An 18,253-nucleotide genomic window follows, 5' to 3' on the forward strand; every position below is an offset into this window, starting at 1 on the left:
TATTAGGGTCCCTGGGCTGGAGCCTGGAGTAGAGGGTGGGCCTGGGCTCCCCCCCACCTTTGCCCCCTGATTAATCACTGAGACTGGGAGACAATAGAGACTGTGCAAAGAAGGATAACTTCTCCTCACCTCCCTTGCTGGCTTATGATGAAAATGGCTCAGTAGAATGTGACCCTTGTCTCTAGAGAGAGAAGGGTTATGTGGAGGGTCACAGTGAGCCTCTGAGGCTAGCAAAATCTACCAGGAAATGTAGGACCCATGGAGGCAAGGACAGAGTTTTGTCACAGTATCCATTGGTAGCAAAATATTCTGAGAGTCCTGCATAAAAGGATGTCAAGGCAGCCATCAGTTAAATATTATAAATTTGTGGGGCTAGATGGCTGAGATCGTAGACACTTTTTTCCATTCTGGAATAAGCCTTTTTGCATGCTCCTTTTCTGAGTAATCTAACTTTTTTTTTTAAGACTATTAAACATTTTTCTAATGCTGAGTTTTTGCCCTTCACTATAGACTCAGTGGCAGTCCTTCTGGTCTCCTATTTGGTCACAATGATGGAAGCAGAAAAGTAACAAAAATATGTTTGGAATGTCTGACTGGTTCTAGGACATTCTTCATTAACCAACTTTCAGATTTAGCAGAAGTAAATCAAAACAGGTTCCATTTCTCCAACAGAAAACATGTAAGTCAGTGCAACTTCAAAACGAAAGGAGGCAATGGTCTGCCCATGACATGGGTATATAACCATCTCCCTCATTTTCAGTCCCAACCCACGCACTGTATCAGGAATGTGGCCAGCTATATAGAGTCAACAATCACTTGGAAGAGTTCATAGTAGCCTTAAATCCTATGATGAGACAATAAGTATGTTTTGCACATTTTGTGTCAGAAAAGCTTGAAATCTACAGGGCCCACACTTACTTAAAAGAAGTCTCCCATAAGTCCAGAACAGCCAGCATTGTGGGGTTCATTGCATACAAATTTTCCTTTATGTAACTGCAGGCTGATAAGAAAGATTTGTTCCAGAATTTTGGCACAACTTCCATTCTAAACAAAACAGTAAAATAAAGTCTTCAATTAGTCATGCTAAGAATCCAAAAAATATGTATATTTTCCTCAATAGTTATAATTGTGTTGCATGCCACTGAGATTTACAATTTTGGAAATAAAACAATTTCCTCTTTCACTCTTCAGAAATTAAAAATATTGTCCTAGAATATTGGGGTGTACATATAAAATTAAATATTGAGATATAAGTTTATGCTAAAACTTAAGCAGAGATATGCAACTTATTCATGGTCCCTTAGAGTTCATCAAACTAATTAGATTACATGCATGCTGCTTATACAGGTAATTAACCAATAATTTTTCTAAATGATCTTGAATATGTAATAGGTAAGGCTGGATGTCTGTCACAACCATGATTTCTGTCACAAAACCCATGAATTCTAAGGTCTTTTCATAAAAAGTCATTGCCTTTTTCACCTCAGTCTGCCTGCTACTGAGTACAATTTTCATGCATTTTTACATATTTGGCACTTTGTGGTATCCTGCTAACTTTACATACTTTAAAAACTGTTAATCACAGTTATGTAACACTTTCTAATGGAAAATAGATTTAATAGTTAAAATATTTTGTGCCATGACTTTTTAAAAAACTAAAATTGTAACAAACATTTTTTATTGTGACAGAGATTAACGTTTCTTGCCTGTAACCAGAGTTCTTTGAGGTGCACTCTGCATGTTCACATTCGTGGGATGTGCTGATGGTGCGGCTCTGACTGTGGAATCTTTTGATAGCAGTGCCTGCTGGAGCACTTTTGCGCCCCCTCCCTGCCTCTCTATTCACTGTTCCTGAATGTTATGAGGGTCAGGGTACAGAAGGGGACATGGTGTTCCAGCCACCTCATTTCCTTCCAACAATCTCCTCAAATCCAAGTTTGGAATTAGGACTTGGAGAAAGAAGGGAAGATGGTCTGGGAGTGAGAATAGAGAGAGTACCTCTAAAAGAACTTAAGTTACAGGTGAGTAACCTTCATTGCTTCTTCGAGTGGCCTCTGATTATTCTCATTCATGGGATATTTTGACAAGCAGGACTGACCTTGAAGAAAGGTGGGACATAGAGTCCTAATTAAAGAGGGATTGAAATACTGCTCTGCCCAACTGAGCATCTGATCTAGACTCTAGGTCCAACGTATCTATGGATCTCCACATTGCAGTCCTACAAACTTCTGTACGTGGAACATGTCTAAGGCATGCCATTGAGTTCACCATCGTTGTGGTGGAATAAGGATAGGGATGGATGCTAGTGTGTAGGCCCCTTATATGCATAGCCTAAGCCAATTTGATAATGCATAAGAGGTGATCACTTAACTTTTTTTATTATTAGCATAACATGTGAATAGATTAGGAAACTTTCTTAACAATTTAAAAAATAAACTCAAGCCCTTTTTGTATCTAAAACTAAATTATGCAATTTTTCACCTGCATATGCATGTGGGCTTGGGAAAATTACCAGCAGGTTAATTGACCGATTAATGTGAAATTGGGTTACCAAAGTAGGTAGGAACCTGTTGGTGACATAGCACAACTTTATCTTTTTGGAATACTATAAATCGCAGGTCAGCCATGAGAGGCTGCAGTTCAGTCACTTTTATAGCTGATGTTACAGCTATAGTGAAAGCTCTTTTAATTGAAAGGTGAAATAAAGAGCACTCTCCCACTGGCTCAAAGAGACTTCATAAGTTGTGTTAGGACTATGTTAAGATCCAATGCTGGTGAAGGGTTCTGAACTGGTTGGTAGAAGTTCATCAACCCTTTCATAAATCTCTTTACTGTCCCATGTGTGGAAACAGATTGTTTTCTATGAGTGATAAATCGATATGGTTGCTAAATTAACTTTAATCAATGATAAAGAGACTTGAAAATTTCAGCTGTACCATGTAGTCCAATACAGCCTGAATGAAAGCTGGGGTTGGGACTATATTGTTACTATTTGCCCAGAGGAAAAAAACTCTTCCACTTGAGGCTACACCACGTATGGGTTGAGTCTTTCCTGGGAGTTAATTAAGATGTGTACCTCTAATGAGAAGATTTTTCTAATTCTGCCCGAGCCCTATAGCCCAAGCTAGCAGGCACTAGTAGGATATGAGTAATAATCCATTCCATGCTGTAGAGCCAACAGATGTGGAGTGAATGGAAAGATTGCTAAATTCCTTTGGATAGCTGAAGAAGGTCTGGGAAATCCTGTTGCCTCAACTATTCTGGGGCAACCAGAATTACTTTGTCTTATTTTATCTTCCTTATTATCCTCTGGATGAGGGGAAATGGAGGGAAGGGATAAAGAAGACCCTGCCACTGGTTTATGAGGGCTGATTTTGAGATGGATTGGCTGTCTTTTCCTGTTCTCAATCAAAATCTGGGACATTTCATGGTTTTTCTTGGTTGAAAAGCTGTCTACATCTGAATGACCCCATGAGTCTAAGCTCTTGTGTACCACTGATGTTTTTTAATGACCATCCTAGGCAGCTAGGTGCAGAGCTAGAGCCCTGTGCAGATACAAGATTTATATCCCCGGATGTGGGTATACATGGCGCTACAGCGCTCTACCGGGAACCGCAGAGGTGAAAGCAGCAGCATGTCAGGCCACTGCTCACAGAAATCAGTGCCCCACTCCAGCAGGTCCTCCGGCCCCACTCCTGTACTGTGCCCAGCCCCACCCCACTCCCAGCCCTGCCCACTAGGGCGGGCACCAGGGGAGCACCGGCAGCTGTCCCTGGTCACACTACTGTGTGCAAGTGGCTCGCATGCTCCTGGACAGCAGTCCCTTTCACACAGCGGTCTGTGTCTCCTGTCCAGGGGTGTGCAAGCTGGTTGTACACAATAGTGCAACCAGGGACAGCCTAGTGCCCACCCCAGAAGCAAAGCTGGGGGAAGTACAACTACCTGGAGGAGCTACCAGCATGGGGCACTGGTGCCTGACATGCTGCTGCTTTCACCCCTGCAGTTCCTGGTAGAGCCCTGTAGCTCTGTGGGTATCTGGTTTATATCCATGGATATAAATCTTTATCCATGCAGGGCTCTATCTAGAGCTACAGCAAAGATCTTGTGCTCACTGCACCATTCCTACCAAGCCACTGCCTCCCACAGCTCCAGGGAGTAAGCTCCAACCTATTTTTTACATAACTTACTGCTACCATGTCATGACAAGGTCTCATACCAAAAGCTCTTAAGAAAAGTAAGCAGCCATTGGGTAAGAGGGAAGGTCCTGTCATGGATCAATAACTGGTTAAAAGATAGGAAACAAAGGGTAAGAATAAATGGTCAGTTTTCAGAATGGAGAGAAGTAAATAGTGGTGTCCCCCAAAGGTCTGTACAGGGACCAGTACTATTCAACATATTCATAAATGATCTGGAAAAGGGGGTAAATAGTGAGGTGACAAAATTGGCAGATGATACAAAATTACTCAAGATAGTTAAGTCCAAAGCTGCCTGAAGAATTACAAAGGGATCTCACAAAACTGGGGAACTGGGCAACAAAATGACAGATGAAATTCAATGTTGGTAAGTGCAAAGCAATGAACAGTGGAAAACATAATCCAAACTATACGTACAAAATGATGGGATCTAAATTAGTTTTTAGCACTCAAGAAAGAGATCTTGGTGTCACTGTGGATAGTTCTCTGAAAACATCCACCCAATGTGCAGCGGCAGTCAAAAAACCTAACAGAATGTCAGGAACCATAAGGAAAGGGATAGATAATAAGACAGAATATATCATAATGCAATTATATAAATCCATGGTTTTCCCACACTTTGAATATTGAATGCAGTTCTGGTCACCTTATCTAAAAAAAAGAAGATACATTAGAATTGGAAAAAGTGCAGAGAAAGGCATGGACCAGCTTCCATATGAGGAAAGATTAAAAAAGATTGGGACTATTCAGCTTGGAAAAGAGATGACCAGGCAGGGGATATGATAGAGGTCCATCATGAATGGTGTGGAGAAAATAAGTGTTATATACCCTTCTCATAACACACGGACCAAGGGTCACCCAATTAAATTAATATGCAACAGATTTAAAACAAACATAAGGAAGTACTGTGGAACTTATTGCTGGGTGATGCTGTGAAAGCCAAAAGCATAAATGTGTTCAAAAACAAATTAGATCAGTTTATGGAGGATAGGTCCATCAGTGGCTATTAGCCAAGATGGTCAGGGACCATGCTTTGGGTTTCTCTAAACCTCAGACTGCCAGAAGCCAAGACTGAATGACGGGATGGATCACTCTAGATAGAGCCCTGCATGGATCACTTGATAATTGCCCTGTCTCTGAAGCATCTGGCACCAGCCACTGTCAGAAGACAGGATACCAGGCCCATTGGTCTAACCTAGTACAGCCAGTCTTATGTTGTCCTTGACTAGCTGAACCACCTTGTGATGAAGATGAAGCAGAAAAGATTTGGAAACCCATCGTATTGCTGTCAGCTCTGCTAGCATACTGCTGTTTGTTTGCTTTTCCTGGGAATCCCAATGGCCATGAACTATCCATTCATTGACGTGTGCTCCTCATCCCACACTGGATGTTTCTGAGGTTACTGATGGAACTGGAGGGTTGAAAGCCACCCCCATTAAGAATATTGTGACTGAATCTCCCATGATTGATTGAGACAATTGCAAATTCTTTGGTGTGGTCTTTGTTAGAGAAGCTGGCTAAATTCATTTAGTAATTATTTGCCAACCACTGTTTGAGATCTCATTTTGAGCTGGGTGTAAGTTGTTGCATATACAGCTGAGGCTATTAAGCCCATTAATTTAAGAAAGAATATGGCTCTCTGACATGGTGGTTGGTGTAGTAAAGCTATGGCTAACTGAATCTTTAAAAACCTATTCCGGAAGAAGTGCTCTCCCTACTTGACAGTCCAGATCTTTTGAGTGAGTAGCAAGAGCAACTGCTCCAAATTGAGCCTAAGTCCCAATTTCTCAACGAGATAACCTTAGGATACATGGTTCTGGATAGATTTTCTTCTGGCAATGGTTTTAACTGTCATCTAAATATGGGTATCCATGGATCTATTGTCTCTGTAAATGTGCTACCACATCTGAGAGCATTTTGTAAAACTTCTGGAGCCAGCAGAAAGACCAAACTGAAGGACCCTGAATGGGAAATCATCTTCCCTACTAAAAAACAAAGACTGAGTCTGATTGAAATATGCATCATTCATATCAAAAGCTGCAAACCAATTCTGTGCTGAAAGGGAAGGTATTATAAATGCTAGGGTCAGCATATGTAAGTGAACTTTCTGACAAAAGAATGTTTTCTCAATTCTAATATAGGTCAAAAACCTCCATCCCTTTTCAAGATTAGGAATTATCTTTATTAAACTCCTTTTCCTCTGAATTCCCTTGGCACCTCATCTATGGTCACTGTTGTCAAACCAGACAGAACCTCTGATCTTAGTAGAGTTACGAGAAGGGTCCCTGAATAGGGATGAGATAGGGGGTGCTTAAGAGGAGAACTGAATTGGGATGCTTAAGAGGAGAGAGAATTGAACTGGATACGGTGTCTGCTGTGTGTTATTTCTAAATCCACCTGTCTATGTTTATAGCACTCCAGTTGTTGAAGTAGTAACACAGGTAGTCATCAAATGGGGTGGGAAAGGAATGATGAATTGTTTTTTGGCTCTCAGGCCGCATACTAAACTTGAGGTCCAAAGCCTGGCACAGAAGTTAACACTGGGACTTATTTGTCGTTTACATCGGGCTTAAAAGTTTTTCTCCTTTGCTGCTAATGTTGCTGAGGAGGATGTTTTTGTTGATGGCAGTGGCATCTCTGTTAAAAATAACATGGCAAAGATGAGAATGGATATTTCTGCATGTGATACCTGAACACAGGTACTCAAGTTCTCCTGGGCTGTTGATATACTTACAAATATCTGGCTGTAAACCTAGCATCCTTCATTTTTCAAGGACTTCATCGTCTTTGTGTTAAATAAGCCACCTCATTCAAAGGGAAGGTACTTCATATTTAGCTTTTGTTTTCTGGAGTGAGTCCAGATGTTATAAGTCACATGTGATGCCTAAGAGATGGTTCAAGGTACTGCTCTGACAGAAGAGTAAGATGAATCAAATGACACTATAACACTATGCATTGCAACAAGCCGTCCTTCAGAAATGAGGGCACTGGCTAACTGCCTCTGATCTTCAGGAAGGGATGTTGCAAATACCACCACCTTTCCCCAAACATGGTTCTGGTAGGAAGCCATTACAGCTTCATAATTTAACACTCTTATGCCCAGTGTTGCAGATGAAAATATTTTTCTTCACAGAGCATCCACTCTTTTTGGTTTCTTTATAAGATGACATAGCATATATCTGATCACCCTCAGACTTCTGAATTGCAGTTTCTTCCACATGCAGATTTGGAACTGGATGGATGTTGGGTGGGGGAATGAAAATCACTTATGCAGTAACTGATACAATTGATCTGCCTTCTCTGATAATGCTTGTACAGATGTAGGAGTGGGCATATTGTTTTTGCTGGTTGCAAGAGTCCCTCTACAACTGGATGTGTAATTCTGTTCTTCAACAGAGAGCCAAGGTTGTTGTAGAATGGGTGGAGATTCCTCAACTGTTGAAGGGGGTTCAGAATAGTTGTGATTCTGTCAAGTAATTCAAGAAATAATACTGCATCCTCTGATGGGGCAGTTGTCTCATCTGAAGAGATCTGGTCTGCCAACTCAGGATTAATTTCTTGATATTCTTCAGGCACTACAGGCTCTCCCTCTTCTGAGAGCATGTCTGGTACAATGGTTGAGGATTACTGTCTTTTCCTGTAAATTACGGATGGATCCAATGACCAAAATCTTCCCAAAGCTCTTGGAGGAAAATACTTCTGCTATAATGGGTGTGCTGGGATTCCTAGTAATGCTTGGTAGAGAGCCAATCAGGTGGTGAGACATGCCTACTACTACTTCTTCTCTTATTCTGGAAAAGCAGTAATATGGGGATCCAAAGAAGCTCGTCTTGTCTCTTCCATATTTTTATCACTCCCTTCTGCATAACATAAACTGAGAGTGCAGATCTGTATGGTGGATTTGAGCTATCACTGTTAATGGTGGTTGTGCAGGCTCAAAACAGGGAGCTGGATCCAGTGTGTGCAAAATATTAGCTGCCTGATTTGTCAGATGTCCAAGACCCTTTCTGGCCCAATTTAGGAGCCGGAAGCTAGAAATTCAGAGAAAACAGATGCAACATATCCCCCGAGTGCCTTTAGGCCCTAGTGACAGAGTCCTGCTTGTGCACTGAGTCTTTTCACAGTACCAAAGTTCCCAGATCCAAGGGAGGTCACTACTGTGAATTGGCTATTACTAACAGTGTTTCTCTGCTTTTCAATTTCAGATCTGACAGTTTAGGATCCTTTTTGGGTACCACAAGTTTCTTGGAACTCAGAACTGAAGAAGGTATCTCATGCAAACATTTCTGTTGCTTCTTCTCTCCAGAAGCGTTGGGGAGCTGAAGCTGGACTATACACACTTGTGGATCCAAGGGACCATACTGGATCCGGAGGGCTTGGCTGCCTGTTGTTCCTTCAAGCAATTGGAGTGAAAGTACAGTAGACTGAGTATCTTGAGGGACGGTGTCCCTCTCTGAGGCAGGCTAGGCATCTTGTATAAGTGTCCAATGCCAGAAAGACCAAGGGACAAGACGCATAGGTTTTGAACTGATTCTTGATTTTCCAATCCTCCATCAGATCCTAAAAGTGCAACCAAAACACTAACTACCTATACTAACAACTAACTAGAATTTTTTTTTAAAATGAAACACTGAAACAATAAATAGCTAAGATTTATGACAGTATTTCAGCTAAAATTTAGGCTAGGTGTAAAAGGCATTGTCTAAGCTAAGGGTCTAGGCTAAGGGCCCAAAACAGTTCCTAATCCATCAGCTACTCTGGTAAGAAGGAATGGAGGTGACTGGAGCACCATGCCCATTTGATAGCCTCACCCTCAGAACTTTCAGGAACAGTAAAAGCAGGGTCAGGAAGGGCTGTGAGAGTGCTCCAATCAGCAGTGTTATCAAAAGGTTCCATTTCAGAGTTGCACCATCAGCACATCCCATGAGTGAGACTATGCAGAGGCTACTCGAAGAAGAATCAAGACTTTTCCCATTTTTTTACCATGGCAAACAACCAGCTTAGCCACTTAGCAATTAACAATTTTTCATCTCTCAATAGTTGCTTTCATAAAAGACAGATTTAAAATGTCTTAAATTGAAGTCCAAAATGAAAAGAAAAAACGGTAAAACAAAGTGGAATTTTAACTACATTACTGAAGAAAATGGTTGCTGCTTCATAGAGACATATGAGGCCTGAGCCTATAAAATGCTGACCACCCTTGACTCCCACAGAAGACACCACCACCCCAGGGCTCTTGGTGCCTCACAAGAGGCACTTACAAATCCACACGATCAAATCTGATGTTTCCATTTTAAAAGCCACGCCTCTCTGCTGTGCAAAGAGGAAAACAGAACCATTAGTAAGAAATGTCCCATATTTCTTGTGAATACTCTTGTTTGCACCCTCAGAATGGATAGCTATAACAAAAAAATTTCTGTCTACAGGGGAAAATACTACTTAGTAGTTTTTGTAATTAATTTTGTGAGACTGCAAAATAGCTATTTGAAATTTATGTAACACCCAGCTAAGAATGGTTCCTATATTAATTTGATTAGAAGAAAGTTTCATGCCTCAAGTATGTTAGTGGAAGAGAATTGTTTTGCCAAATGGCACTAGTCTGAGACAGAATTTTGCACTTATGGTAAGCAAAAGTAAGTGTGCAACTGCAACGTAAGATACATTTGTTCTACCATAATGTTCTCCCTTTTATACACACCTCACCACCTCAGTGGAACAACAGGTGACAGACAACATGGTAGTTCTGCATGGGATAGCCCCTATGCCCAACCATCAGAAAACTATACTGGACCTTTCCCTCATATATTGCCACTCTTTTCAAGGTGGGAACTGACTAAGCAACACACAACACAAAATTTGCAGAGATTACAGATGTACATCTGATTATATTTCAGGTATCTTAAGCCACAGGCCAGAAATGTAAATTACAGCAAGACCTTTTTGTTAAATTATTTTCTGGTAATTTTCCCCACAATATATGGCCCAGTCAATGGAAAGAATTTTCATGGTCTTCAATGGGCTCTGGATCAAGTCCGTACTGTACTACTGGTGTCAAAGCCATTTTAGGGGCTGCAGTTAGAAGGTAGGGGAGGAACAAGCGAGGAATACAACAACAACACAAAGCAGAGTCCTTATGTATTTCAAATACCAAAGATAAAAAGGTAGAAATTGTAACTAGTTAGTGTTTTAAAATAACTGTATGTGCATTGCCTTTATATATCATAATACAAATTAATGTAAACACTAATGCAATATGCAAGATGTACTAATGAAAATTACATCTCTATCTACAGATGAAAACTCTCCATGTGTCTCATGTCGTGGAAGACGAGGATTAACATGAAGCAGCATAGCTCTGTTGCTATGGTAAGTTTGGCTATTTGGAATGAGGCTAATTTTGTCAGTTTTTCCCCACTGATTTGGCTGCAACTTATTTATAGTATAGAACTCTGTATTTCTAGGTCTCTTTCAAATCCTTGACAGCTTTAGTTAGGATTGGACTATTTCACAAGGAATATGATGGGCAAATAAAAGAGAGCATTTGACAAGTTAACATAAAAAGCTAGACTGCAGACCAATGGATGCGTTAGTTAAAAAACAAAAAACTGAACTCTAAAAACGGAAGTCACAATGTTGCCAAGGTGTCTGTGGGGTTCCTTTCAACTAAAGGCAACTGGTTAGCCAGTTTATGCTTAAACCTCCACATATAAGACAGACTGCAACCACTTCACTTTCATATCCCAGAAGGGCTGAAAACACATTCTAGAATTGGATCGTTTATGCTGCTCTTCACCAAGCAGATCAAATTTCCACTTATGTGACATTGATTTTAGAGCTACAATGACTGTTAGCTGATCCTACTCTTTTTAAGGCAGGTGTGAAAGGAATGCATACAGTCCATTACTGTATACAAAGATATCATAGAAGATTAGGGTTGGAAGAGACCTCAGGAGGTCATCTAGTCCTACCCTCTGCTCAAAGCAGGACCTACCCCACTAAATCAAGCCCTGGCTGGGATGATTTAGTTGGGGTTGGTCCTGCTTTGAGCAGGGCGTTGGACTAGATGACCTCCTGAGGTCTCTTCCAACCCTAATCTTCTATGATTCTATGGTATCTTTGTATACATTAATGGACTGGGTGCATTCCTTTCACACCTGTCTTAAAAAGTGTAAGATCAGCTAACAGTCATTGTAGCACTGAAATCAATGTCACATAAGCGGAAATTTGATCTGCTTGGTGAAGAGCAGCATAAACGATCCAACACATTCTAGAATTGGATCATTTATCTTTCACCTTTCTTTTGCCTGCTTGCCAACTGATATTCTCCTTTAGCTATGTTGGTAGAGGCTTATCTGATAATTTCTACATGCCAATTCCTAAATGTTAAATATATTATTTGTATGCTTCCCAATGAGTGCTTTGTAATATGACTGAAAGTTTAAGAAGTGTACACATTGTTGAATTGTTTTGAGAGGAAAGAAAGTGTTTAATTACTGTTGCTATATATTGTATTCTTGAACTAAAACTTACCAAGATGGATCCTTAGCCATTGTAAATTGGCATAGCTACACTGAAATCCATGCAGACTGTGCACTAAAAAGCAATGTCAATTTACATCAGCTGAGGATGTGACCAGTTATCTTATGATCCCTTGCTGTGGGACTACATCCAACCTTATTATAATCTATAAATGTTAAATGCTCCAACAGAAAACTTGTTCTCAAAAGTTTGTCAGACTAACCACATTTTTCAGCGCTTTAATATGCAACTATATGAGGTTATGCAACAAATAACTAAATATTTCTTTTTAGTGATAATTAACATGCTCCAGTTTGGATCAATTGCCTTTGTCTAATAAGGTTGCCCTACATACAGTATTCTCTCCTACTGTTGTCTAGTCAGTGTTCTTGAAGGATTATGTTTTCTTACTCTGCACGATGAGGTGGAAGAAAAGCTTCCTTCTTGTCTTCATCTTTTCCCCTGGGATCTCTTAAAACAAAGTCAACTAAAAGAAAGTATAAAAAAAGCCAAAACATAAATATGCTTAGCAAAGGAAAAACAACACTAGACTAACGGATCCAAACAGTTGGGCAACCCCAGTGAAGTGAATGCTGATGCATGGATGTAACTGCACAGGGTATGTAATTCAAAATTTTATTTAAGTGAGATTTACAAAATAAAAGCAATTTTTATGAAACAGCAAAAGTATTGAATGATGCCATATTTCTCCCGTAAAGGAAAAAAATATGAAATCCTGTAGAACTTTCCTATTAAAAATATGTATCCAACATCTCAGTCACCTACAAACTTCTAATTTATTTAAGGATGGTATTCACAATGAACTTATATATTTCAATAACTCAGAATATTCATATAACTAAAAAGAACAGATATCATCATCATCATCATCAATTTACCTATAGCTTTCTTTACACTCAGAAGATAGTCTTCTCTCATTTCATCAGACAGTAAATATATACTTTCGCTGAGTACTTTCAGATGCTGTGGAACTAAATCCAAGACATGCTCCAGCCAAGAGTCTTCCATTGGAGCAACATGTTCTGTATCAATTCCATGGTGAATGTAATAGTAATATTTCTGTACAATAAAGGCATTAAATAAGTTGACTCAGTTTGGCATTATAACAAAAAGATAAAGATGTCATTGCTAGTGCTGCTTTTGATGGAAGCATAAGTACATTTCAGGAGTATTAAGAATTGGTTTACATTATATATATTTTCTATCCAGTACATGTTTTCTTCTTTTGGGTTTTACTAGTCCATCTGTAAGGTCTGATTAGCTTGCTGTTTCATTTTGTCTTTAAAAAGTTAAGCAAATTAGGAGCTCTTTGATGGAACTAATTAATAGTTTTCTACTACAAAATAAAACACAGACAGCTGGGTCAGACTGAAGGGAAGTACTGGTGAAACTCAAAGCCATTCACCATGCTGCAAAAAAGGGAAAATGCAGTTTTTAATCTTCAAAGGAAAGCCACAGATGTGGGTTTCACCAACATTTATAGATTCATAGATAAGGTCAGAAGGGACCTTTATGATCATCTAGTCTGACCTCCTGCACAACGCAGACCACAGAATCTCACCCACCCACTCCTGCGAAAAACCTCTCACCTATGTCTGAGCTACTGAAGTCCTCAAATCGTGGTTTAAAGACTTCAAGGAGCAGAGAATCTTCCAGCAAGTGATCCGTGCCCCATGCTACAGAGGAAGGTGAAAAACCTCCAGGGCCTCTTCCAATCTGCCCTGGAGGAAAATTCCTTCCCAACCCCAAATATGGCGATCAGCTAAACCCTGAGCATATGGGCAAGATTCACCAGCCAGATACTACAGAAAATTCTTTCCTGGGTAACTCAGATCCCACCCCATCTAACATAGTTTCTGCATCGTCCAATAGGCTTGTCAGTTTTATTTTGAATTACAAAAACTACCTCAGGGCATGAAGCAGGATAAAATTTATTTTTTTAATAAATTTTAAAACAGACAAGCTAATCAGGCTGCAGATGTGAGGTAAAAGTATAATTATAGAGAGGCTGGAAAAAGGGATACTAAGCAGTGAAGGCAGGAACAAAGGACAAAGTGCTATACACTCTGCTCCTATTAAAAGGCAAATAGCAGAAATCCAAGCAGAAAACAGACCTAATTTGTAGAAGACAGGTATGGTAGTTCCACCAAATGTTCCACCCACTCTGCAGAAACCCTGCTGTGGTACAATCAGAGGGTTAGAATTCTATGGGGTGTCAAGAAGCATTTTAGGCTTACAGTAGATCAGCAGGAATAAGAAGCAGCTACTGCAATGTATGCTTCTCTAGCAAACTGTTAGATGTTCAGGATATCCATGTAAGTTAATTCTTCTTGTAGCATTAACTACTGCTCTATACTTTCATCCTTCTTGGAAAGGGGATCAGGGGGAGTGGAAATGGCAAAGGCACCAGTGGTAGAATGGCTCCACAGTAATTTGTTCCTACCCCTCTCTGTAGAAGCTCCTAAGATCAGTAAGGATACACCTAGATTTTCCTATCAAGTCTCTGCCTCCATGTGGTATGAAGCCCATGATGCCACCCCTTAAGCATGGCCTTTAAAGGTCAGTCTATTTTGGAAGCTTCACATACATATATATATATTTTCTCCCTTCACAAGGGTTATTCTGTGAGAGGAACGAATAAAGTCCATACAATGGAAGAAGAGTGGGGGGGAACAGAGTAGGAGAAAACACAGATCAATGCAGACTGATAGGAAAGATTATCCCAAGAAGTCCAGCTGGACTGAAATAATTTTAAAATGTGCAATTTGAGAAATTTTATAAAATAAAACTGGAAAGTTATCTTTAAACATATTTTCAAAAATGCACACCCAAAGTTAAGCTCCTATATTCATATTCAGGTATCTTTAAAATGACCTAATTTTAAGAAATGCTGAGAACTTTTGAAAATCAGTTTGCTTATTTAGGTACCTAAATATGGTTCTCAGAATCTAACTTTGGGTGCCCATTTTTCAAATTCTTCAGCTGTATTTTTAGCCTGTTGGCTTTATCAAATGTCAGGTGTTTTGTTCCTTATTTTTATTCATTAGTGAGATGAGGCTACCTGCAGTATATAAACTGATAATTCTTAAATTCTGTGGTAGTGCATTGGTTTAATGACCCATCAATAAGGACTTCTTAAGAACATTTATAAACATTATATCATAGGACACACTTTCAAGGACATAATTCAGAGTGCATCCTAAGGAATTTTGGTATAATGATTCCACTGACTGACAAACACATCAGTAGATATTTTACATTACATTAAGTGCACTCAAACAGCCACACAGTGTATTTATTCGATGGAAGAACACCCACCAACATCAAAAGGAGTTGCCCAATAGACTGCAGATAATATGCTGCCCAAGAGACCCTCAAATGATCAAAATTCTACAGGGACGTAGATAGTACAATTTTAGACTTTGTCCACACTGGCAAGTGAACAACAAAACTTTTGTCGTTCAGAAGTGTTAAAAAAAACACACACCCCGAAAGACAAAAAGTTTTGTCAAGGAAAAGGGCCAGTGAGAAAAGCGCTTTGTCAGCAGGAGCGTTCTCCTGCCAACAAAGATACCACCACTCATTGGGGGGTGGAAGTTTTTTGTCGGTGAGAGAGCTCTCGCCTGGCAACAAACAGTGGTTACACTGCATGCCTTTTAGCGGCACAGCCATGTCACTAAAATCTGCATAGTGTAGACAAAGCCTAATTAGATTTTTATTGTTTTGTATCTTCAAGACTCTTTTGTGTTATTAGGACTTAAAATATGTATGCAAAATGAGACACTAATGTATTTTGTTTAATAGTGATATTTGCTTAGTTTTTAGTCTGAAAGCTTGAGAGACAGTTACTGAGGAATATAATTTACCAACATGACAGGGAAAAAAAGCTGTTGGACTGTTTAAAATGCCAATCATTAAAGGGGAGAAGAAAGAAAACAAAGATCTGTTTTAGCAGATTAAAAAAAAAAATTATTTACCATCTAAATTAACCACCAGATAACAAAAGTTGTTCATAATAAAACTCTTTGCTATGATCTTTAAAATCTAGATTTTAGCAGCTAGGTAATATGGTAATTAGGTGATGACTTTTTCCTCACCCATAACTATTTCACATTTGGGGACAATGTATACCTTCAAACCAGCGGCACTGCTATGGGTACCCACATGGCCCCACAGTATGCCAACATTTTTATGGCTGATTTAGAACAACGCTTCCTCAGCTCTCGTCCCCTAATGCCCCTACTCTACTTGCACTACATTGATGACATCTTCATCATCCAGACCCATGGAAAAGAAGCCCTTGACGAATTCCACCATGATTTCAACAATTTCCATCCCACCATCAACCTCAGCCTGGACCAGTCTACAGAAGAGATCCACTTCCTGGAAACTATGGTGCTAATAAGCGATGGTCACATAAACACCACCCTATACTGGAAACCTACTGACCGCTATTCCTACCTACATGCCTCCAGCTTTCACCCAGATCACACCACACGATCCATTGGCTACAGCCAAGCTCTACGATACAACCACATTTGCTCCAATCCCTCAGACAGAGACAAACACCTACAAGATCTCTATCAAGCATTCTTACAATTACAATACCCACCTGCTGAAGGGAAGAAACAGATTGACAGAGCCAGAAGAGTACCCAGAAGTCACCTACTACAGGCCAGGCCCAACAAAGAAAATAACAGAACGCCACTAGCCATCACCTTCAGCCCCCAACTAAAACCTCTCCAACACATCATCAAGGATCTACAACCTATTCTGAAGGACAACCCATCACTCTCACAGATCTTGGGAGACAGGCCAGTCCTTGCTTACAGACAGCCCCCTAACCTGAAGCAAATACTCACCAGTAACCACATACCACAGAACAGAACCACTAACCCAGGAACCTATCCTTGCAACAAAGCCCGTTGCCAACTGTGTCCACATATCTATTCAGGGGACACCATCTTAGGGCCTAATAACATCAGCCACACTATCAGAGGCTTGTTCACCTGCACATCTACTAATGTGATATATGCCATCATGTGCCAGCAATGCCCCTCTGCCATGTACATTGGTCAAACTGGACAGTCTCTACGTAAAAGAATAAATGGACACAAATCAGATGTCAAGAATTATAACATTCAAAGACCAGTCGGAGAACACTTCATCCTCCCTGGACACTCAGTTACAGACCTAAAAGTTGCAATTTTTCAACAAAAAAACTTCAAAAACAGACTCCACCGAGAAACTGCAGAACTGGAATTAATTTGCAAACTGGACACCATTAAATTAGGCTTGAATAAAGACTGGGAGTGGACGTGTCATTACACACAGTGAAAACTATTTCCCCATGCTAATTTCTCCCCTACTGTTACTCACACCTTCTTGTCAACTGTTTGAAATGGGCCATCCTGATTATCACTACAAAAGTTTTTTTTCTCCTGCTAACAGCAGCCCACCTTAATTGATTAGTCTCATTAGAGTTGGTATGGAAACCCCCATTTTTTCATGTTCTCTGTATATATATATCTTCCCACTGTATTTTCCACTGCATGCATCTGATGAAGTGGGTTTTAGCCCACGACAGCTTATGCCCAAATAAATTTGTTAGTCTCTAAGGTGACACAAGTACTCCTTGTTCTATTTGCTAAAAAAATAGTTACCCTAAATTATCAACAATAAAACCTCTGTACTGTATGCCAAAATAAAACTAAATGTCAATTAAAGTGCCTACTGCCACACAAATTCAGAATATTAGTCATCTCCTCACTATTTCAGTGAAATAAAAAGCAATCATTTATAATAATATTGCAAACAACACTGTCTTAATTACCAAAATGTCTTTCTCTATGGGTGTAGGAGAACCCGTTCTTGGAGGCTGGGTTTCATCTAGTGAAACAGGCTGTTCCAGAGTAAAGTCTTGCTGCCTAACAAAACAAAAATGACATAATATGCATTATGCAGTGTTGTTGTAGCCATGCTGGTCCCAGGATATTAGAGGTAATATCTTTTATTGGACCAGCTTCTGTTGGTGACAGAGACAAACTTTTGGGCTTTCACAGCTCTGTGTCTCTCACTAACAGAAGTTGGTCCAATAAAAGATATTACCTCACCCACCTTGTGTCAGTACTATGCACTATGTTTTTCAGACAAACTGTATTGGCATCTCTAAAAGCTACCATATCATATCTCAGCAGTGGTCAACAGAATGATGACTGCCACCACCTGAATCATAAGTATAATCAAGAATTCTATATGGACCCAAATATTTTTCCAGACAATGGAATAGTTTACTAAATACCTTTTCTTTAAAGTTTCACAGGTGTAGTTCTCAATTATGCCTTTAATGTGCATAGGGAATTGTTGTGCCTATTGACCATATTTTGAAAACAAATCTAATTGTAAGATTTAAGCAGGAAATACTTCTAGAATTTCAGTTAAGGTATCTTTATTTAGTAATTTCTTTCAAATCAAGGGACTAGTCATATTAGCAAGGACTATTCATGTAAGTAAAGTTGGCA

At 39.7% G+C, this 18,253-nt stretch overlaps 1 protein-coding gene across 1 annotated transcript in view; it reads right to left on the reverse strand.

Annotated features, from left to right (window-relative positions):
* DNAH7 (dynein axonemal heavy chain 7) overlaps positions 1–18,253 on the reverse strand; it is a 294,918-nt gene that overhangs the window by 252,182 nt on the left and 24,483 nt on the right. Inside the window, exons 5-8 of the mRNA XM_077829629.1 lie at positions 17,566–17,659; positions 12,611–12,791; positions 12,123–12,198; positions 919–1,044 (exon numbers count right to left, since the gene is read on the reverse strand). Of these exons, the coding sequence (XP_077685755.1) occupies positions 919–1,044; positions 12,123–12,198; positions 12,611–12,791; positions 17,566–17,659 (477 nt within the window). The remainder of the gene's footprint in view (positions 1–918; positions 1,045–12,122; positions 12,199–12,610; positions 12,792–17,565; positions 17,660–18,253) is intronic.

Source organism: Eretmochelys imbricata, chromosome 11 (assembly GCF_965152235.1).
Source record: "Eretmochelys imbricata isolate rEreImb1 chromosome 11, rEreImb1.hap1, whole genome shotgun sequence".
Lineage (NCBI taxonomy): Eukaryota > Metazoa > Chordata > Testudines > Cheloniidae > Eretmochelys > Eretmochelys imbricata.